At 40.6% G+C, this 22,035-nt stretch overlaps 2 protein-coding genes across 3 annotated transcripts; one reads left to right on the forward strand and one right to left on the reverse strand.

The window, feature by feature from the left end:
• Positions 1 to 6,651: 6,651 nt before the first annotated feature.
• On the reverse strand, positions 6,652 to 11,012 carry LOC308079493 (GLIPR1-like protein 1). The gene is made up of 6 exons (XM_080421016.1): positions 10,776 to 11,012; positions 10,243 to 10,491; positions 9,969 to 10,087; positions 9,213 to 9,295; positions 8,959 to 8,985; positions 6,652 to 7,599 (listed from the first exon to the last, which is right to left on the reverse strand). The coding sequence occupies exons 1-6, from the start codon at positions 10,953 to 10,955 to the stop codon at positions 7,445 to 7,447; spliced, it is 813 nt and encodes a 270-aa protein (XP_080277142.1). The 5' UTR covers positions 10,956 to 11,012; the 3' UTR covers positions 6,652 to 7,444.
• A 2,697-nt stretch (positions 11,013 to 13,709) lies between these two features.
• LOC308079797 (uncharacterized protein) lies at positions 13,710 to 21,577 on the forward strand. Of its 2 annotated transcripts, none has more exons than XM_080421394.1 (6): positions 13,710 to 14,087; positions 15,567 to 15,778; positions 16,961 to 17,033; positions 17,150 to 17,240; positions 17,777 to 17,886; positions 19,359 to 21,577. In XM_080421394.1, exons 1-6 carry the CDS (start codon positions 13,928 to 13,930, stop codon positions 19,766 to 19,768), a joined length of 1,056 nt encoding a protein of 351 aa, XP_080277520.1. In that variant the 5' UTR covers positions 13,710 to 13,927; the 3' UTR covers positions 19,769 to 21,577. The 2 variants fall into 2 exon arrangements, with proteins under 2 accessions (XP_080277520.1, XP_080277521.1); XM_080421395.1 differs by having other exon boundaries at positions 13,710 to 14,081.
• The last annotated feature ends 458 nt before the right edge of the window (positions 21,578 to 22,035 follow it).

Here is a 22,035-nt window from a genome sequence, read left to right on the forward strand (position 1 = left end):
AAATTAGACCTATAAAACATATTTTTTTCAGTTTTTTCGGCTGTTTGTGTATCACTGCTTCCTATTGTTCTTTTGGGCTTGTTTTCCTAGGCTTCTTTCTCTCGCAATATCTGGCAACACTGCCCATGGAAAATCAGGAGAGGATTATTTGAATTGTGCAATGATACATGATGGAATATGATTAAGGATTATTTTGATTATGGTAAGCTCACATTTCATATCATGACATAAATGTAACTTTAAAAAAAAAAAATAAAAAAAAAGAATTTAAAGATTTTTTTTGGGGGGGCAGTCAGGGCATTTGGGGGGGCATTGCCCCCCCTTGCCCATGCCTATATCCGGCCCTGAGTGAAGAAAATATTTCATTCCACCCAAAGAGAAACCTCTCGCCAAGAAGACAAATAAAGGTACAGGAAAACCATTTTCTTGTTAAAATTTTGTGTGATGTTGTAATGTCCTATTTTACTGTCGATCCTCAAATGAGAAAGCATCATTTATGCTTTATTTCACCCTCTTGACAAATGTTAACGAAAATATTGAACTGAACGGACCGACGAATAAATACAATCCACAGGGTTATAGACAATGTTTTATTGATGTCCACCACTTTCATTCACAGCTCCCTCAGAAGGAAAACTTGACATTGAGGCCATCAAAGACAAAGTTAAGAAAGCCAAGACCAAGAAGCTGGGAGCTCCACCGGTGAACACCGCCCCAGCCATCAGCACCTCCACAAACAAGAAAAAGAAGAGCTAAGGCTGACAATACAGAGGAGTGATGATGATACGGACTAATAGTACTGTAAATATTCATACTGTTTCATGCGGTATTTAGAGGAGAATGATATCGGGTGGAACGGTAACTCTGTGAGCACAGATGATGGGATTTTAGGACATATCGTCACTGTTGGGCGGAAACCTTGAATATTCCTGTGTTCCAGTGTCGGATCCATTGGAACATGTTCTTTTTTTCCATTCCTTGAAAATAAGTTGGTTATTATTTAGTCACAAGATCTTTTTACTACTACTCTGGGAATGGCGGGTGGAAAAAAGTCTCATAGCAAAAATGTATCTAGAAGCTCACAATGTGTCGCGATGTGGCGTGTTTTACGTGACACAAGTATAAAATAGGGCTTTAATTGATGAAAAAACATAAAAAGATAGAAAAAGATAAATATGGAAATATAAGGTTTCTGTCAAACAACGACAATATACATGATTGGCTGTTAACACCTGTTACCCCAGCCAGCACGCCCACGTGGGTCCCATATGGGTTCAAGGTGGGCTAAACCATATGGGCCCCATGTCGGCATGTCAGCGGGATCCACTTGGGTCCCATCTGGGATGCCCATGTGGGCCTTACGTGGGTACTACCTGGGCCCCACATGGGCCCCATGTGGGCTTTTAGTTGGGTTCTACCTGGGCCCCACGTGGGCCCCATGTGGGCTTTAGGTGGGTACTACCTGGGCCCCACATGGGCCCCATGTGGGCTTTAGGTGGGTACTACCTGGGCCCCATGTGGGCTATAGGTGGGTACTACCTGGGCCCCACATGGGCCCCATGTGGGCTTTAGGTGGGTTCTACCTGGGCCCCACGTGGGCCCCAACCAGGCAAGTCTATATGGGACCAAGGTGGGTCCCAACTGGGATGCCCATGTGGGCTTTAGGTGGGTTCTACCTGGTCCCCACATGGGCCCCATGTGGGCTTTAGGTGGGTTCTACCTGGGCCCCACGTGGGCAACAACTAGGCAAGTCTATATGGGACCGAGGTGGGTCCCAACTGGGATGCCCATGTGGGCTTTAGGTGGGCTCTACCTGGGCCCCAGGTGGGCCCCAACTAAGCAAGTCTATATGGGACCGAGGTGGGTCCTAACTGAGTTTGTTTGTGCAATGGTTCCTTTGATTTCCAACGTGGGTCCTAATAAGATTTAAATATAAATAAAATAGATTAAGCAGAAAACATGAACCGTGTTAATTCTTGTAAGCACACCTAAAGTAAAAATTGGGTATAAGATTGTACACGTCTTCAGTTTTACCAGGATGAAAATAGACAATATATATTTTGACAAATTTATTCAAAACAATATTACAAGATAATGAAAATACAATGACAATAAAAATGGGAATAAAGATAGCAGCAGTGTAAAGGTGCAGGAAAAGAAGGCACACATCAAATGTGCAGGTGTACATACAGTATATACATACAAATTGTACGCTTAAAATGCAAAAACATATTCCCACAATGCTCCACGAAGGCTCTGCGTCCTCCTGGTGGGGGCTCCTCACTGGCAGGTGAGTCAGTAAGGGCGGTTTCAGACTGGATCCGTTTGAATCGAAGCGTTCCCGAGTACGCTTGGCTTCTCCCAGCTGGTCAGCATTCACACTGGCCAAAATCCTTTCGTACTCGACCATTTAGTTTAGCAGTAATGGTAAATATGTGCCTCATGGGGGCGCTGTTGACTATGGAGCTTTGGAAGAGAGAATTTCATTCACAGAAGAAAAGTAACTCTAGAGTGAATAATAAAGTTTGACTGTGTTCCTGACGTTGTCTTGAGTTACAATAACAACAGATCAACAATACACAGCCAAAGCAGTGTGTGCACTGGTCTTTGAAACCTCGAAATGTAACGTCGTCTGTTAATATGATATTGGCGTCACGGACGCATCCTTGGTATGACGTCACGGACTAACCCTTGGTGTATTTATCCTTATAAATACGTTCGCCACACATGTGTTTTTTGTTTATTATTTTTCACGGCTCGCGCTACTCAAACACTAGCGGGATTATTATTTCTTGTCAACATTCAAGTAGAACAATGAGAAGGTATAACCCAGCTAAAATAATGCGTCATTATAACAAATATATAAATGATATATGATTAGCAGTCCAGTCTGTCCACTTCCTTCTCTTGGTACGGATGGATTCACACTGCCGCGTTCCGTTCCTGACTCCGCAGCAATCGGACCCGAGACTACCTCCCCAGGTGGTTTCGAGCACGGTACGGTGATGCGTTACGGGGAACGGTTCGCTACGTTCACACTACCACAACATCTGCCAAGTGGTCTGGAGTGCGCACCCGGGACCCGAGTGTGAAACAGCTCTAAGATACAACAGCAGTGACAACACACAAATGTGTGTGGGGAGGAATCAATTGCCATAACAACTAAATTGGGGAGAAAAGGGTTACAAAATAATTGGCTCTAATTTAGGAAAAAAGAAAAAAAAAAAAAGCAGCAGTGTAATGTGCAGGAAGAGAAGGCAGACACATCAAATGTGCAGGTGTACAAACAGTATATACATAAAAAAGTGTACACTTAAAATGCAAAAAAATATTCTCACAATCCTCCACAGAGACTAATATCAAAATCTTCCATTGTCCATGTAACAGGGCCGAGGGATTCTGAGTCCAAGCAGTGCAATAAAAATGGTATAACAAAAAATAGTGCGCATCAAAATCTTCCATTGTCCATGTAACAGCTGAGGGATTCTGAGATCCAGTTTCATGTTGCAGATGAATCTGGGCCCTCTGTGCGTGTGGGTGTCACAGGGCAGCATTGTGCTGCCGAGGGGAGAAAAAGAGAGACAGAGACTTTGCCTACTGGGGTGGTGCATCATCCAGTTGTGGTAGCTGTGTCTGGGGTCTAACTCTTTTTCCACCTCTATTGCGAGCTCCACTGCACCACTTGGAGAGAGCCTTTTCTGCATCCTTGTGGTTGGTTTCTTGTGTGAGGGCATTTTCCTTTAGTCCCCCTAATAGAAATGACAAGAGGCCAACTGTTAGCAATTATAGTATTATGAAACTTTCCATTACTGTATATGCTGTGGCATGCCTTCTACTGGTATACATCAAATGTGTTGCCAAATTACATTTAAAGTTAGACAGATAAAGGAAAATTAATCACACACACACACACTCAATTCAATTCAATGGGCTTTATTGGCATGAGAAAACATACGTTTACATTGCCAAACGTTTACATTGACACACACACACACACACACACACACACACACACACACACACACACACACACACACACACACACACACACACACACAATGATTCACCAAGACAAGCAGGAAGAATGCCCAAACTGAGCAGCATAAAACAGCATGAAAATAAAGTTTAGCTTGAGAACAGAGTAATGCACAATCTACTACTTAAAGAGATCAGTACTGCATTTAAATATTTACTTACTTAGTTATGAAAGCAGAAATCCATCACAAGGCAATCCTCCTCTCTGCTTTGCTGTTTGCTCCTTGATTCCTTTGTCAGTTTAAATTAGAATTTAGTGGGCAAAAAGAGGGGGCCTTTAGGACCCAAAGCAACCAGGACCTTAAGCTGTCCTTAGAAATGCCTGAGCAAATAAACAATAAATAAATAACAATAAAATACTAACTGAAAACTAAATACAATGGCCTTGCCTGTCTTAAGTAAAGTGTGTAATACTGCATAAAAGCAAACATCACCAGCCTTTAACAACATAACCTGTGATGATGTAAACATTCGACTTTCTAAATGAACACCCGGGCTCTCTCTCTCTCACACACACACACACACACACACACACACACACACACACACACACACACACACACACACACACACACACACACACACACACACACACACACACACACACACACAGCTCTGTTTAACACAATGCTGTACCCCCTCCAACTGTATGTTTTAAAAAAAGACTCTCTGTCTTTCTAAAAGGAAGATATGTGTGTCCCCACTGCGGCCTAAGCCAAGAAACAAGGCTTTACAAAAAAATATAACTAACTGAAACAGGATTGTGTATTTTCAAAGGTAACTAAAACAATCTATCTGAAAAAGAGCTTGTAGATCGGCTATTTAAAAAAAAAACTTTTCTGACTAATCCATATTACAATAAAAATTTTAAACTAACCTTTAAAGAAATAAATAAACTAAACCACCCACCCCTCCAAACCCAAAATAGTCTGGCATGCCTTGAAGTGATAATTTGAATATCCATTGTTCCATTGTTGCTATCTGTGTGTGACCCCCACAGGGTCACACTCAGATAGGGCCATTGCCAGGCAGGCAGGGGGAGGGGATTTAGTCTGGACTTGACCAGGATAATACAAATGTGCTTTGACTTGAAGCAGCACATGTAACTGAAAGAAAGCAGAAAGCTCTGAATCCACAAGCTTATGAACAAATTGTATTATCATTCCTCCTTATCACAAACGACACATTTATACTTGTTAAAATCTAAGAAAAAGTGAGTTGGGCTTTAACCACTTAAACCCTTAGTAAACTTGTACTTGGTCTGCTCTTTTCCCCCCCTCTACACCAAACCTCTTTGCCAAAAATAGCCGCTCTACAAGCTTGAGCTTGTAGATTTGTTTATTAGCCAGGGATCCTTTTAATGGTTACCAGTTAAACGGTTAACAGTTAAACAGTTAACCTGCCATGGCCATCTCTAATACATAAAAACAAATACTTAAAAACTTAAAGTACAATGTAATGTCCAATCTGTATGGTAGAGTATGTTCATACAATATAACTTATACTATATATATAATTGGTTGCATTTAGTCTCCCTGCTCTTCTATTGAGACATTTCGATTGTGTCAAAGGTCATGTCTCACCTAGACACAGGATCTGACACAAATTCTGACCTGATTGTCAAGATTGAAATCATCCCCTGAGCAGGCAGGCTCTATCTTAATGGTAAAATATGTCAGCAATTGTGCAGGAAACTGGGTTAAAATCTGGGATAGAAGAGGAAGATATAGTACAACTTAAAATGGGGTTGAATATTTTGTCCATCTTTGTGAGCTTGTAAATTGGCTATTTTTGGCATTAGTGTTTAGTTTGGCAGTGGTAAAACAAAAAACAAAAACAAATCTGTTTACACATTATTCGATTTATAGTGAGTGAGTGAGTGTGCGCGCGTGTGTGTGTGTGTGTTCCAACCCATGCCCAGTTAGCCCATATGTACATGCCAGTTAGCCCACATGTGCACCAAGTGGGAATCACATGGGCTTCCCCGCTTCCAACCCATGCCGGTTAGCCCACATGCAGCCCACGCGGGAACCACGTGGGCTTGCCCGCTTCCAACCCATGCCGGTTAGCCCACATGCAGCCCACGCAGGAACCACGTGGGCTTGCCCACTTCCAACCCATGCCGGTTAGCCCACATGCAGCCCAATCGGGAACCACGTGGGCTTGCCCGTTTCCAACCCATGCCGGTTAGCCCACATGCAGCCCATGTGGTTCCCGCGTGGGCTTGCCCGCTTCCAACCCATGCCGGGTAGCCCATATGCAGCCCACGCGGGAACCACGTGGGCTTGCCAGCTTCCAACCCATGCCGGTTAGCCCACATGCAGCCCACGCGGGAACCACGTGGGCTTGCCCGCTTCCAACCCATGCCGGTTAGCCCACATGCAGCCCACGCGGGAACCACGTGGGCTTGCCCGCTTCCAACCCACGCCCAGTTAGCCCACATGCAGCCCACGCAGGAACCACGTGGGCTTGCCCGCTTCCAACCCACGCCCAGTTAGCCCACATGCAGCCCACTTGGGACCCTCATAATTTGCCCAGTTCAAGCCCATGCCCACTTGGTACCCAAGTAGCCCGCATTAAACCCATATGGGTCCCACTTGGGCGTGCTGGCTGGGACCCCATGTAGAGAATCTTTGTATTTTAATACGGAGGCCGGTTGTGAATTCAATATTTCTTGCAATACAGTATAAGCAGGCTAGCAGCTGGAATGATAAGTCTTATTTCTGACCCGTACTCATATAAAAGTTTTACTTTTTCACCATTTTCTTTTTCTATGGTCGGTATTTATATTATTGCAGAGGCTGTTCCAGAGGTAAGATCTGTACATGACATGAAGAATAGCTTCTGTACTGGTACAATGGACTTTGCTGGTGTGATGAAAATAAAAATAAACATTTTCCTTTTTTTATTCCCTCTTTTTTGGTCATTAATTACCTAGCGTCGTAACCCATTAAGACCGGGAATGCATCTGTGTCATTTTAGATTTATTTGGCTATTCGAAAAATAGCAGATCTACAAGCTCATATGAGCTCATATACTGTACGCTATGAGCGTGTAGATCTGCAAATCTTTGAATATATACATATTTTGAAATAAAAAATGTTTAACTCAAATTGAACCACTGATATTAAAACAAAAGTGTTTTAAAAAAAACTGTTAGGATTTAGAAGACATTTGTAGAATCCCCAGAAGCAAAGATTTGAGTTAAAATGTTCGCTTTAAAAATATGCATAATCAAAGATTTGCACAAATTAATTTTTTTTTCTAAAATAGCAGATCTACATATTAAATAGATCTACATATAAATAGCAAATATATTTGCTCTTTTTTGAATTGCCAAAGAAATCTAAAATGACTTTCCCGGTCTTAATGGCTTTAATATTGTTCACAAAACACAGTGAAATGTTAGCTACTCATAGCAGAAGATGTTGGGGAAAAAGTGCTTCACAGTGTAGGCAGCGATGAAGGTACAGAGTACAGCCAGTGGCCGGATGGCCAGCACAGCCAGACAGGAGGCGCCACAAGAAGACAGGGCAGGGTCCCAGTCAGGGCTCCAGTTGTAGCCTAGAGCAGAGTTCAGGTCAGAATGGTTCCCTTAAACATTGTAACATTGTTTGGCTATTAGTTTATTTATTGATTAATCTCTTAAAGGAGTAATTCACCCAAAAAACTACTTATTTTCTATCAATTATACAACCCATGAAGCCTTGAATTCATGGATTTTTTTTTCTCGCATTCCTAAGCCAATAATTTGATTACCGGCGGAAAGATGCTAATGTATCCGGTAGGAGACACAAAGTAGACTCTTTGAGTCTCCTACCGGAAATACACCCGCTCATTAAATTATTGTCTCAGAAATGTGACAAAAACAAAAACAAATCCATGAATTCAAGGCTTCATGGGGTGTGTAATTGATAGAAAATAAGTAATTTTTGGGGTGAACTACTCCTTTAAAACACTTTTGGAATATTCAGTGGATTTCAAACTGTTTGTGCCCAAGACACACCAATGGGCAAGTCAAAATATCTCACCTGTATTCATAGCGAAAATAGCCAGTCTACAAGCTCACAACGTATCGCATTGTGCGGTGTTGTGAGCTTGTAGATCGGCTATTTTCATTATAATTAAAATGAGTGAAAAATGAATACATCAATAATTCACATTTTCACGTATAATGAAATGCCCAAAATAGTTATACCAGGTTTTTAGGTTATAGAATCTTTTTTCTGTATTGGGTAAAGTAGGGTCTAGCTGTTTTTGTAAAAGATTCATAACTTTTTGTATCGCAATAATGTGTGGTTGTCACAAAATCCCAAGGCACACCTGGACTTCTCATGGCACAGCAGTGTGCCTCGTCACACAGTTTGGGAACCACTGCCCTACCTAATTAAAGGTAGGGTAAGTTATACTTTTTGGTTAAAACAAAAAAAGCACTATATTCTGATAGTAATCATTGTTATAGAGTGTTTGTTCAGTAACAGGAGTCTCCATGTCTCTCCAGCTCTTTATTAAACAGAAAATAAATTTTCCGGTAGGTGTCAAAATCTCAGCCAATCAGGAGAAAGTACCAATTTTTAAGCTTCATTTTTATAGTGTTCCAGTTCCAATTTTGCCTGCTCATTTCTTTGTGTCATCACTTCCAATTTCACTTCTTTAATCTATATCCTGATGGAATTCTCTATCCTGATTGGATAAAATTGGAAATGAAACTGAAACTGAAACGAAAATGCACTTTCTGTTTTATAAAGAGCTCGAGAGACAAGGAGACTCCTTTTACTGAACAAACACTCTATAGCAATGAGTACTATCAGAATATAGAGCTACTTAACACTTATTTTAACCAAAGAAAATCACGTACCCTACCTTTAATCAATTTTACCAGAATATAATGTGCCACAACAATGAATGTTATATTCTACTTACTTTGCTGTTCGTCTCGTGTTGGGTTGTCTGCAATGAGATTAAAAACACTAATATGGACTGATAACACCTTAAATTGAGCAATATTATGAATGGGTGAATGTAACACACATTGTAAAGTGTTTTGGATAAAAACATAGAAATGCAGACCATGGGCTGCAGAGTTGCAGCTAGGAGCTTTTTTACTTAAATCTCTTGTCACCTGACAAACATGTCTGATGAAATCAGGCTATCTGGAGTTTGTGAAGAGTACTTACAGCAGAGCTTCTCTTTGCATTCACCCTCACATCCAGTGCATGTGTTTCCTGTTTTATATGGTCGTCCTCCATTCACATTACCCCTGTAGAAGAAGCATAAACTAAATTTAATTAGATTACTTTTCTTCTTACTACTCTTTTAGAATAAAATCCAGAATGAAACATGCCTATGGGTATTAATTTGAAAGAAACAAAATCACCTAAATTATGTTTTTTGTTTATTTCCTGTATTATGAAGTTTGTGACATTTCGAGACACTTCTCTCTGATGTAGAAATAAGACTTACAGCCAAATACGTCGTCTGGTTCCTCTTGTCTAAATTTGAGTCAGGACAGACCAGATGTCTGTTTTAATTTATTCCATGCGAGACGAGATTCAACAAACAACCCCTTCACCAGTCACCACTTGAACCCTAATCTCTCAAGATTCTGCAGCAGAACTTTCCTTTTTTTTTTACCAAATGGGTCCCCAGATTACTTGAACCCTAGCATGTCATAATATATTCTGTGAAAATAGCAAATCTACAAGCTCACATGATGTCAAGTTGAGAAGAGTAGAGGGAGAAAACAGTATGCCAAAGATAGACCCCTGGGGGACCCCAGGGGTCTACCCCAATATACGAAGTATATTGGGTTTAAGTGGTGCATATGTCAGAGCTATAAGAGTATAAGAGTTATTATCATTTTGAAGTCAGCGTCTTTATTAGTGTGTACTTGGGGAAATTTCACCACATTTTGTAAGCATATTTCAACTCACCCTGTGGCATAGTTGCACACAAAAAAGGCACCTTCTTGATCCGCAAAACTTGTACCTTTGACACCATTTGGGCAGACCTGGACTGCGCAGCCAACCTTGTAGCTGCTTGCCCATACAACCTAGGGACAGAAGAAATACCTTGTTGCACAAAGAAGACCAAATATGTTGTAATCATCAGGTTCACTCTTTTAATATCCCTCCTTAAAGACTCATTGATTTCAACATGGACAGCTGAACTACAAACAATATATGGCATATAGTCATTTTAGCATACCTGTGTATAGTGGCCGCAGACAGCAGTACATGTGTTGGGAGTGTAAGAATAATCGTTCTTTTCATCGACCCATGGGTCTATGGCAAGTTTGACTGTAAACCTGGAGGGGTGGGAGCCTGCCCATATGTTCTCTCCCACAGAGGAGAAGACAGGATGCACTCGACGAACTTCTGAGAGGTGGATGTTGTGTATGAATTCACAGTTCCTCGCCCAGGCCCTTGCGGTGATGGCCAAGCCTTCGTCCCATGTCTTGAGGAACATACAAATCAAACAGCTGCAGATCAACATATCACAGTCTATTGAGCCCTAATGTCCCTGTTCTGGGAATGTTATAATAGGTGAACATTCGGTTGAAAGGATTAGCTATTTGCGCCCAGATAACAAAGTGTATAGGGTTTAACGGGTTACTTCATGCTGGCTTAGCAGTAACAGTGAGACTTTAATATCACCACAATTAATTTTATTAGTATCATCTGCATTTACCTGTCAAAATGTCTGCTGTCAAAATCACATTGTTTTGATATCATGCTTACCATATGCAGCATGTCACTTGCAGGTGGCTGGACTGATGACCGTGCCTTATTGTGTATGTCTACACAATCCTTAATAAACGTTTCATTAGTGATTGCTGGCAGCTCCCCAGAAACCTCAACAAGATGGGAGGATAACATCAAAATCCTTGCAAACGTCAGCCAATCCAGTGCATACCCCATGCTTTACAATGATCATTCAGAATCTTCACAGGGGTGGAATGCCTGAAAGATTGATGCATTATCTTCTCTCTGTCACAGCCACTTCCTTTTTGTCTGATTTTACAACATATACAGGAAGTTACACCCTAAAAGGGAAGAGCACACAATGACACTTCTGAAGTGGTATCTTCGTTATACCTTCCTTTTTTGGTTGTTTCTCAAATCAAGAGCACATGGTAGAGAGGCAGTGGTATTTTGAAAATTAGGGTGCTCTGAGTTGTTTCATAAAAAACTGATTTGGTATTAATAGGCAAGGCAGATTTATTTAAATAACTCCTGCCATACACAAAGATAATTCAATGTGCTTTGCATTAAGGATAAAAAATACCCAATTTTCAATTCATTCTGATTATGTTCTCTTATGCGCACAACATCAAAGTTTTTTTATTGGATATTTAAACTAACTCATGACAGGCCATGGCACTGTATATGGTTATTATACCACATCTACTGTATCAACAAATCATTTGTGCCAACCTGTTTTATAAACAATAATGTTGAAGTGTACCTACATGTTCATTTTGCTGCACAGTGCACACCCCCCCCCCCCCCCTCCAGACTTAGGCTTTTTTTTTTTTTTTTATGCCTATTTTGGCCTAAGTCACACTGGGGAGATAGGCCATTATACTAAAAGGGGAGGGAAGAGCATGATCCTTTTCAATTAGGAGACCAGAAGGTGGCCAGTGTCATGAGGAGCTGACTTAGGCAAAAACATAATTTTCCTCAAAAAATGACTTAGGCCATTAGTTTAGCAAGGTTTGTTGATTACTTTTGATGCAGTAATGGTCTTTTTCTTTTCTTTCTTTCTTCTTTTTTTGAGGTATTAAAAAGGTCTAAAAAGTATTTAAATTGTCACTTCACTGTCATCTGGGGACCCCCCCCAAAATCATGTGGGGACGGGCCCCCCTGGGGGTTCCGACTGACAGGTTGAGAACCACTGTCCTTAGTGTCCTATGGCACCTCCAGGACTTTGTGCTGCGGTGAGAGGGACACTGGGACAGCACCCAGTGGGGATGTGTATAGCACCCCAGACTGTTGGCGTCTATTTATTATTGTTTTATTGTTTTACTGTTCTATTGTTGTGTTGTTGTGCTATTTACTTAGATATATGGACCCTTATTGATTGAAATTCAGTTGTCATAGCAGCAGCACACACACACACACACACACACACACACACACACACACACACACACACACACACACACACACACACACACACACACACACACACACACACACACACACACACACACACACACACACACACACACACACACTCATAAATATGGACAGTCAAGTGAGCACAATGTGACGCATTGTGAGCTTGTAGATCTGCTCATTTCGAAATGTATATAAGGCTGAAGTGGTTATTGTATGTTTTGTAATAACGGCAGAGTAACTAGTAACTAAAGTTTTCAAATAATTGTAGTGGAGTAAAAGTATAATATTTGCCTCTGAGATGTAGTGAAGTAGAAGTAAAAGTACTGAAAATTGGAAATACTCCAGTAAAGTACAAATACCTCAAAACTTAACAGCACTTGAGAATAAATGCAGTTACTCAGAGACTGGGAGATGGTTGGAATATAATATAATATTAAGGTGAAGGTTGATGGAGGTAAAGAGCTGTGATGATGGGTATAAAGCAGGGGTCTTCAACCTTTTCAGGCCAGGGACCCCCAAACTGATGGGGAGATGGAGCAGGGACCCCCCACCTCGTAGGGTAGGGGGGGCTACCACATACATTTTATGTATGCAATTGTGTTTTATATTGCCTGCTCCTACGCACCTGCCCCAGTAGGTGTGCAAAATAAAAAATCTCTACAAAATATGTATAAACATACCATGTTATTGTGCATTGTGCCTCCATTTATCTGTTTGCTATGGATTCATGTTATGTTTAAAGACAATTTGACATTTTGGGGGAAAAAAATTAAAAAAAAGTTATTATTTTTTTCAATCAAAAATATTGTTTAATCAAACAACAATTTCGCGGACCCCCTGCAGTACCTCCGCGGACCCCCTAGGGGTCGCGGACCCCCTGTTGAAGACCTCTGGTATAAAGGGATCCCCTCTTAATTTAGTTTTCTTTTTTTCCCTTTAGTATGTTATTGTTCACTCCTTTACTTCCTTTTCTACCCTGAAGCCCCTATCCAGTGGTGGAAAAGTACTCAAATATGTTACTTAAGTAAAAGTATCAATACTGCAATGCAGGAATACTCTGTTATAAGTAAAAGTCCGGTATTCAAAATGTACTTGAGTAAAAGTATACAGGTGGTGGTAAATGTAATTAAATTATTCCTTCAATTTAACAGAAAGAAGAATTAACGTGTAATTCCCAAAGCGAACTGTGGGAGGCAGTATTACGCACTAGATCCGTCTTACACTGCCGGAAATATTATCAGGCTGTTAGAAGAAGAAGCCAGGTCCTCAACCACAGTGTTGCCATGTCCGCTTATTATAAGCGACTTTGGGCTGATTTTTCTGTAAAGTTGATTGTAAATATTGATAAAATACTACTTTGTATGTGAATTGTTTGGGGGGAAAATGGACTTAATGAGGTATTGCCTTAACATGTTTTGACTCAATTAAAGTAAAACTAATTAAAAGAAAAGAAAAAGTTGCTTATTTTGGGCTTGTTTTCCTAGACCTGGCTGCTTGTTTCTCTCTCAAAACCTGGCAACACTGGTCCACAACCATCATTTCGACGTCGTGCAACAGCTGTTTGGCTCTCTCTAGAACCTGGCTGAGATTGAGATCTTTTCTTTTCTATCTTCTTTGATCGTCGTTATTCGGATTGAGGCGACCTGCCCCGGCCGTATCATACCAGCCACAATAGGCATCATTTCTCTCTAAGGGCGGTAGTACAACAACTAAGTCACGATAAGTGAGTGGTTGTTTTGTGTGGTTGTTGCTCTGCAGCAGAGCAGAGGATGGTGCTGTCAACATCACAACAAGCCGTCATCGGCTTCACGGCCGTTCTCTTCACGTTCGTCGTCCTGCCCAGGATGTTCGGCGTCGGGATTCAAGGCACCGGCGGCGCCACCAAGGACACCAGATTTGACTCACGCTTCAATAATAGAAAGGGTAACGGTAAATATCATCATTATTATTATAATTATTATTGTTATTATTGTTATTTATTATTATTGTTGTTGTTATTAATTACTATTATTGTTATTTTCATTATGTATTATTATTATTACTAATATTACCATTATGATTATGATGATGATTATTATTATTTTGTTATTTATTACTATTATTATTTATTATAATTTTTCTTAACCACTTAAATTCCATAATGGGTCTCTGGAGTCCCTTAGGGTTCAATACTAGTGTATTTTGTGTTGAAAGCTTTTGCTGAAAATAGACTTGGATCAAGACTATATACCATAGATGTATTTTTTTTATAGCTTGAAAGCAAAAGTCAGACTCGATCAAAATACATTCATGATAGTCTTTCTTGATCCAAGGCTAATACAGTGTTGAAAATAAATGTACATGAATGCAGTGGTTCGCAAACTTATTCATGTCATACAGTCATATGATGATGGACCCCGTAATTGATATGTATTTGGCTGTGTATGCCATTTACAATTACAATTGAGACATTTGGCAGACACTCTTACCCAGAGTGACCATGTCTAGTAAATGGCTTGAACCCTAGTCAACAAACAACATGGTCAAGTATGGAGTACAAAGGAATCAGTTTGGTGCTACAAAGTACTGTAGGATTCCAGGTAAACATCAAACCTACTTAACATCTGTCTAAACTATCTACAGTAAATAACTTGGCATTTGTGGGCACGCAAACAGTAGGATAGTAGTGTGTCGTCTATCTAAATGGGTGAAGTGATACAAGGATCTGAAGAGGTAAGCAGTGCTAGGGGGTGATCTGAGTTGTCAGACTGCGGTGGAACATGGGGAGTGAGTCTGCAGTCCTGACGGAGGGGTGGAGGTCATTCCACAGCTTGGGAGCCAGGAGGGAGAAGAGGTTAGGATGCTCAGAGTGAAGGGAAGGGAGCAGCAGACATCCTGTGTTAGTGTTACGCCCGGGATTCAAACCCGGTTCTCCCGTGTGGAAAGCCAACAGCTTAACCACTAGCCTAAAGGTTAACCCCTTCAGAGGAAGGGGTCTAGGAGGGATCATGTCCTGAAGGTAGAGAAGTGCCATATATGCCCTTGATTGCCTTGTAGGTCATCATTAGTGTTTTGAATTGGATACGCCCTGCAAAACTGGAAGCCAGTGAAGGGAAAACAAAAAAGACATGGAAATCTAAGGAATTAATTAAGTCTCCTTTCAGATGTCTCATCTATGTACAGTTAGGATTGTCCAGTGTTAGTGCCCACTGCAGTATGTCAAATTCAGAAATATAAGAGAAAATCTGGTCCCCATCCATCAATCTATGGACAAATGTACAGCTCCAGATTGAATACAGATTGACTGTAAACTCGGGGCTCTCCATAATGTTCAGTCACTACAGGTATAGCTGTGCATAACACACATCCTAGCATTGCCTTTTCATAACAAAGCAGCATCATCAGTCATCAGTCATTTATTTTTGGCAGTTGGCCCAGGTGCAGTGAGAGGTCAGCCCGTCGGCATGAATGCCCCCGGCTCGGCACAAACCCTGGAGAACATGCAGCACATGAAGATGATGATGGAGCAGGAGATGAAGAGTGAAAAATTCAAGCCCAACGGCAACAAGGGCTACGTGTTCACGCTGATGCCGCTCTATGCGATTGGAGTGGGTGTGTTCGCGGCCTACAAGTTTCTGAAGGTACTACTAACCACATTAACCGCTTAACTCCACAAAATGCCTTCTAAATCAGTAGTTCTCACACTATCAAGATTTTCCAAAAATGTTCAAAAATAGCAGATGTACAAGTTCGCGGCGCGGCACGGAGTGCTATGAGCTTGTATATCTGCTATTTTTGAATAGCCAACGCCAAAATCTAAAATGACACGTATGCTTTCCCGGTTTTAATGGGTTAAAAACCTTTATACTTTACACTTGTAAATCAGCGATTTTCTCTGCATGTTCGCCCCCAGCATAGGGAGGCTAGGGTTAAAGTGGTTAATCATGGCGTCCCTATTTTTTGGCATGTTGCAGATCTATATACTCAATCACATTGCATCGTGACCCATTGTGAGCTTGTGTGGATTGGCTATTTTCGTTGTACGACGATGTCGGGCTTAAGTTGCTAACCAAGAAAAAACCCGCCATCGTGCACAGAAGGATAGGCTGGAGACACATATATGTATCTACTGTTGATGAACCTTATAAAAGTCTAGGAATTTCAAATGTGGTCTAATGGTCCGTCATTGACCTTGTGTTTTTAGGAAATAAGAAAAATAATGTCATGGGATTGATTGATTGATTACTTTATTAACAGTTTGCAAAAAGGGTACAGTGGTACGGATTTATACAAAAGGTGCTAATAGGATAACACAAAAAGCCAAAAGGGCTTATTTCCATTATGGTCCTACAATTCATCGAGACATTTAAAGACATTTCTGGTGATAAGCGTAGACTTTTACAGGGACTCTAGATGTGATTGTGTGTGGGAGAGCTGTGGCCCCATAACTCTTAAAATATTCCTGAATAATATAGTAGTTTGACTCCTCCATGAACCAATAAAACTAATGTTTCTGTGCCATGGTTTGATGTACACAGTGGTTGTTGAAGTTCTAGACTGGGCATTCTGCCTGCTATCCTGCCTTGATTCATGCTCTTGTCTAAGCCAAATCCCCTTTCTGGCTTTACTAGCTAGAAAAGTATTGCCAGAAAGGAGTGCATTGGTGGCTTGACATCTACAGTAAGGCCTTTTTTTTCTTCTTTTTTTTTTTACTCCAATCGATTTCTCAATGTACTGTAAATCAAATAACCCACCGCACGTGTAAAGAACATTTTGGCCATTTGTTTGTCCAAAATCAAACCCTATTTGCTTTGAATCTGCAGATTAAGTCTGCGGACAACTCTCAACCTCAAAAGAGCAAGGTCGTGAAGGGGGCCAAAAAGTCAGCTGAGGCAGGTGTGTATGGACTGCGGTGGCTTTCTATTTGCATGCCTATATTTTCTTTGAGCCCACTGATATTTGCTTACCACTAGGAGATGATGATTTTATTTCCCCCTCTGCCTTTTCTACAGAAAATCAGCTCAATGAGCTGGAACAAAGGCTCGCACAAACAGAGAGGATGCTCAATTCAATACTCACCCAGCTGGACCCACTGACAAACAGGTGAGGGATTGCTGTCAACATTTACTTGCTCAGACATCCCACTCTGTGTAAACATTTGTGCTTATGAAACAAGAGCTCCATTTTATTGACCCATATCCGCCCCTTAGAGAAATCATGACTTGATTAATGACTAAAAGCTTTGATTTACCAGACAAACGTGCATGAACAGATCCACACACACATAAGCCTTATTTTGTGCTGTCCTGATCACTTCCCTGTTAACCACTTTAACCCTGGTGTCCCTATTTTGATTTGGTCATTGTAGGCGAAAATATTCAGAGACATTTATACATTTATTATTATTATAAATGTATACTTAAAAAAAAAGAAATGCATAGAAATACCTTTTTTTTATATTGCTAAAATAGGCAATCTACAAGCTCACAACATGCAACACGTTACCTTGTAAATCGACAATTTTTGCTATTGGTCGTACGATGAAGTATATAATAGGACTTAAGTGGTTGAACAGCTCTCAGGACATGAGTAGCATCTCGTGTCAATGTGGTGTTGCCTTTCTTTTCTGCATTCTTCAGTGTAAAGACGGTGGCACAGGAGCAGAAAAATGAGATCATGTCTCAACTCCAGACCATCCGTCACCTCATGAAGAAGAGGGGGATGGACTGCCCACCCGTCAACATCCAAGGTGAGGTTTTGGCCTCTCTTTGCATCCCTAACCCCTTTTTCCCCCACATTTACATACGCTTTACGTGAGCGTGTGTTGTGTTTAATTTGGCAGGGAGAGCGCGTACAGTAAATTATATTACACCACCACATGAGCAAAACACAAAGCAAATCTCCATCTGTAGACCCTGGGTGGGATGTAGGCTACATTGTCCTACAATGTTTTAGGATGTATGAATGTTCTACTGTCTTTTATGAACTAATCTTGCGTGGCCAAAAGATCTGAAATCTCTGCCTACTGATACATCTGGTGACATCTAACTTCAATGTAGTTGCCACCCCATGCCCACACAATAAACAAGAAATAAGAATTTAGTTGAATTCCCAACCTAATTGGCTCCTACTGTTGTACATTATCGACTACTATATCTACACAGCAAAATATTTAGTGTTAATTTAACCATTTGTAACTCTGTGTAGTGTACAAATGGAATGTGTCCATCTAATAATACAAGTCGCTAATTCAGCGCTTCCTGTTATGTGCTGTTATCACGGTCCTCTTTCTTTTCATTGTTTAGCCATGTTCTACCACAAGAATTTCCAGACAAGGTTCGCCACAACGTCCATGATAGATATGGGCTTTGTTTTTCGTCTACTTTTAATTGTTCACTATACATTTGGCTCTTTGGAGCATATTTATTTTCTTTCAGCAATATTTCGGCTCAGTTGACAGGTTTTCTTATAATGATAATTATAATAATAATTTAATTAATAATCATATAATGAATCATCATATATTCTATTAATAATATAATAAAATAATAATAATCCAAAAACCCAACATGAAAAATTCATTGTGATACGATCGTGGATCGTAATTTTTACCAAAAAAAAACATAATATGATATATTCGCCTATTGCCCAGCCCTATGAATAGTTATATCAGCATGCCCATATATGGGCAATTGGGCATATACCGATGACATCACGGATATCCATATATGGGAATAAAAGGGACAAGGACTGACAAATACAGAGATCTCCATATATGGCCATAAAAGGGACAAGGACTGACAGACACACAGATCTCCATATATGGGCATATCAGTCACATCGGTGGCACCTAGGTGTCGAACTCTGTGAGTAGCGGCCCGAACTTCTAGTTTGGCTATATTTGTACACTCTCAGAGTTCAATTTACCCTGAGGATTTTACTGTGTATTATAGGGGGTGGCACGGTGCCTCAGTGGTTTTACTGTTGCCTCCGAGCTTTCTGTGTGGAATTTCATTTAGACATTCCTCCTGCCGGTGAGCCCCCACCAGGAGGACATACATTGTTGTTCATATATAGACACATAGATCCAGTGGTGGACAGGTATTTTACCTCTGCGCCACCTGAGTGCCCAACATTTTTTAATTCATACTGCGTAACATTCATTTTGGTAGTCTAAACTAAAGAACCCATGATAGAACAACCTTTCTTTTTTTTCCACAGAGTCGTCCTGCGACCGCAACCTGGATGACCTCATTAAATCTCTGGCAGCCCACGAAACTTTGGCATCCGATGCTGCACAAGGAGGAGGCCAAAACGGCGCCGCAAGAGATGCAGAGGAGTCCCAGCAAGTGTGCGACGAGTATCACAAACCCAACGAGGATGAAACGACGGATGCTGAGGAGACGGAGGGGCAGACTTTGGACGAGTGTAAGAGGGAGGTGAAGAAAGGTGATGATGAGGAGCAGGAGGAGGAGGGGGGTAGGCATGAAGACGAAGAGGAGGTACATGAAGGTGACCTCTTGCCCTCCCCTGAAGACTCCAATGAGACAAACATTGAGGACATTGGTGCACTGCAGCATGGTCCTGAACAACACGCAAGTGGTCTCCGGCGAAGAAACCGGCCTGAATAAGCCAACGCTTATGAACTGCACTGGAATGCAATATATTAATTCTTGTTTTTACATTGTTAAAAGCACTGCAGTCATTTTAAAATGTGCACCTCTTTTTAAGTTAACCACTTAAACCCCATACACTTTGTTGACCGGGGTCCCCCGGGGATTAGTACTTGGTCCCCTCCTTTTCCTTCTATGCCGAATCTCTTTGCTGAACATATGTGATCTGAAACATTGCAACGCAACACCTTGTGAGCTTTTATATCTGCTATTTCAGCTAAATGTTTGCCTATCATGACATGCCCAGAGTATGAATGATAGGGTTCATATGGTTAAAGTCAAAAGACCTGTGAAATCCATATGATCCATGTGAAAGCGTTAAGGCGGTTACACACCGGCGAATATGCGAATATACGCAAAATTCGGACTCGTTCCGAATAATTAAAAGACGCTTTTTTCGCTCCGCGAAACTGGTGTGGAAGCTTGCATTGACTTTATAAGGTTTTAAAAAAAAACGTATTATTCGCATGAAAAAAATCGCCCCGGTGTGTAAGGACCTTTATGCTGTCTATGGCCCATGTCTAGGTTACAAGTCTGTCTTATCTGCTTTACGCATTCCTTGTCAACGTCTTGGAAGGTGTGGTTGATGGTGAAATGTGGGAAAAACATGCTTTCAGAATTGCTGTCAGCATAGGAAGAATACACTGTTAATATTAAACAGGCCCAGGTTACATGTTTGCTAGTGTTGGGTGAAAATCTGTTTAATTGAAAATATTATTTGTTATGGCAATTATTGTCTTCCATTGAATCAACAATAATAATGAATGATTTCACTACTGACTGAAACATCTGAACATGTCAGAAATGCCTAGTTTTCTATTAGTAGGTTTTTTATCCCTTATTTTCTGTATTGTAAATGTTTGGGCCTATTTGTAAAAGGAACTTTAAAATGACAGAAGATCCCAATTTAAATAGAAGTGTACTTTGCCTTGTGGCATGTTTTGATATTTCAGAAGATGGCAGTGCATGTTTCTTTTATTAGATCTTTATTTTCCTACCAAGTTCCACATGTGACGGCATTGTTTTATTTATGTATTTATTTACAGGACTGATGATGATGATAATCAAATTAGACAATCTAGTAATATATAAGCAGTGAATTTGCTTTTTGAAGAATTGGTAAACAATCTTGTTTTAGTATTTCAAATTTCTTTTAAGTACAATCTCGGCACTTTTTTCATTAGGCAGATAACGGATCTTACTCCTAGTCTCTTACTGTGTATTGAGGGCACTGGGATGGGACCTCAAGGTTGTGTGGGTTTTGTCTGCTGTCGGCAGACTCTGCATCTTTTCCGCCCATTTTCCATTTCAGTTGTATTGTGATGTACGTCTGTCCTCTGATGTCAGTCTTTGGCTATCATTATCTATTCACTACATTACCATTCACCAGTGGCAGAATAATATCGGAACAGATACAATTGTGCACCAAGACACATAGAAGGTAATTTGTTATCTTCTGTGTGGAAATACTACTACTCGAAGACTATATAACGCCCTGTGAGTCATTAACTGTAACAGCTGTAATCTTTAGAAAGTAGACATGATATAAGCTATTTAATACCACGTGTACATTTTAGAAACCAGAAACATGATACAATATATATTCTTGTGATACCTTCTAAAGCCTTAATTATCTTTTTTGTATATGTATCCCCTTTATACATCATTTGACCTTTCTGTCTTGAATATTGTGTATCACATTGAACTTCGTAGAATGAGCTAACACACCATGCCTTAGAAGAAAATAAAAATGTGATATGGCTGCCACTCTTGCTCGTCTGACATGTGTAAATGCAAATGGGTCAACAATGTAGGTTTTAAAACTAGCAAAAAGACAAATTAAATGGCAATTGTCATTTCTGAAGTTGCTCTGGAGCACTTGATTTTAAGTATTGCAAATACAAATACTTAAGTATTGGAAAGTAGAAATTACAAAGAACATTTTATTTTTAAAATCTAGAGTTTGGGCCGCTACGCAGCCCTCACACCGCCAAGCTGACCGATATGCCCATATAGAGATCTCTGTATCAATCATTCCTTGTCCCTTTTATGCCTATATATGGAGATCCTTGATGTCATCAGTATATGCCCATATATTGGCATGTGACAGGGTTATGCCTGAGTCATAGTGACGGGCTGCCCTCCCATTAGCCACTTTTAATATCTAGGATAGTGAAAATAGATCTACAAGCTCACAACATGACAATGAATGTGGATAAAGAAAA

This window comes from Gymnoscopelus braueri (genome assembly GCF_963280865.1).
Source record: "Gymnoscopelus braueri genome assembly, chromosome: 23".
Classification (NCBI taxonomy): Eukaryota; Metazoa; Chordata; class Actinopteri; order Myctophiformes; family Myctophidae; genus Gymnoscopelus; species Gymnoscopelus braueri.

Bases quoted from the DNA above. Each gene is read 5' to 3' on its own strand.
- LOC308079493 (XM_080421016.1), bottom strand. From the start codon at position 10,955: ATGGGGTATGCACTGGATTGGCTGACGTTTGCAAGGATTTTGATGTTA. The intron at 10,088-10,242 runs GTATGCTAAAAT...TTCTGTCCCTAG, and splicing joins TCTGCGGCCACTATACACAG to GTTGTATGGGCAAGCAGCTA. The intron at 7,600-8,958 runs GTAAGTAGAATA...ACTCTGCTCTAG, and splicing joins AACACGAGACGAACAGCAAA to GCTACAACTGGAGCCCTGAC.
- LOC308079797 (XM_080421394.1), top strand. From the start codon at position 13,928: ATGGTGCTGTCAACATCACAACAAGCCGTCATCGGCTTCACGGCCGTT. The intron at 17,034-17,149 runs GTGTGTATGGAC...CCTTTTCTACAG, and splicing joins CAAAAAGTCAGCTGAGGCAG to AAAATCAGCTCAATGAGCTG. The intron at 17,241-17,776 runs GTGAGGGATTGC...TGCATTCTTCAG, and splicing joins CTGGACCCACTGACAAACAG to TGTAAAGACGGTGGCACAGG.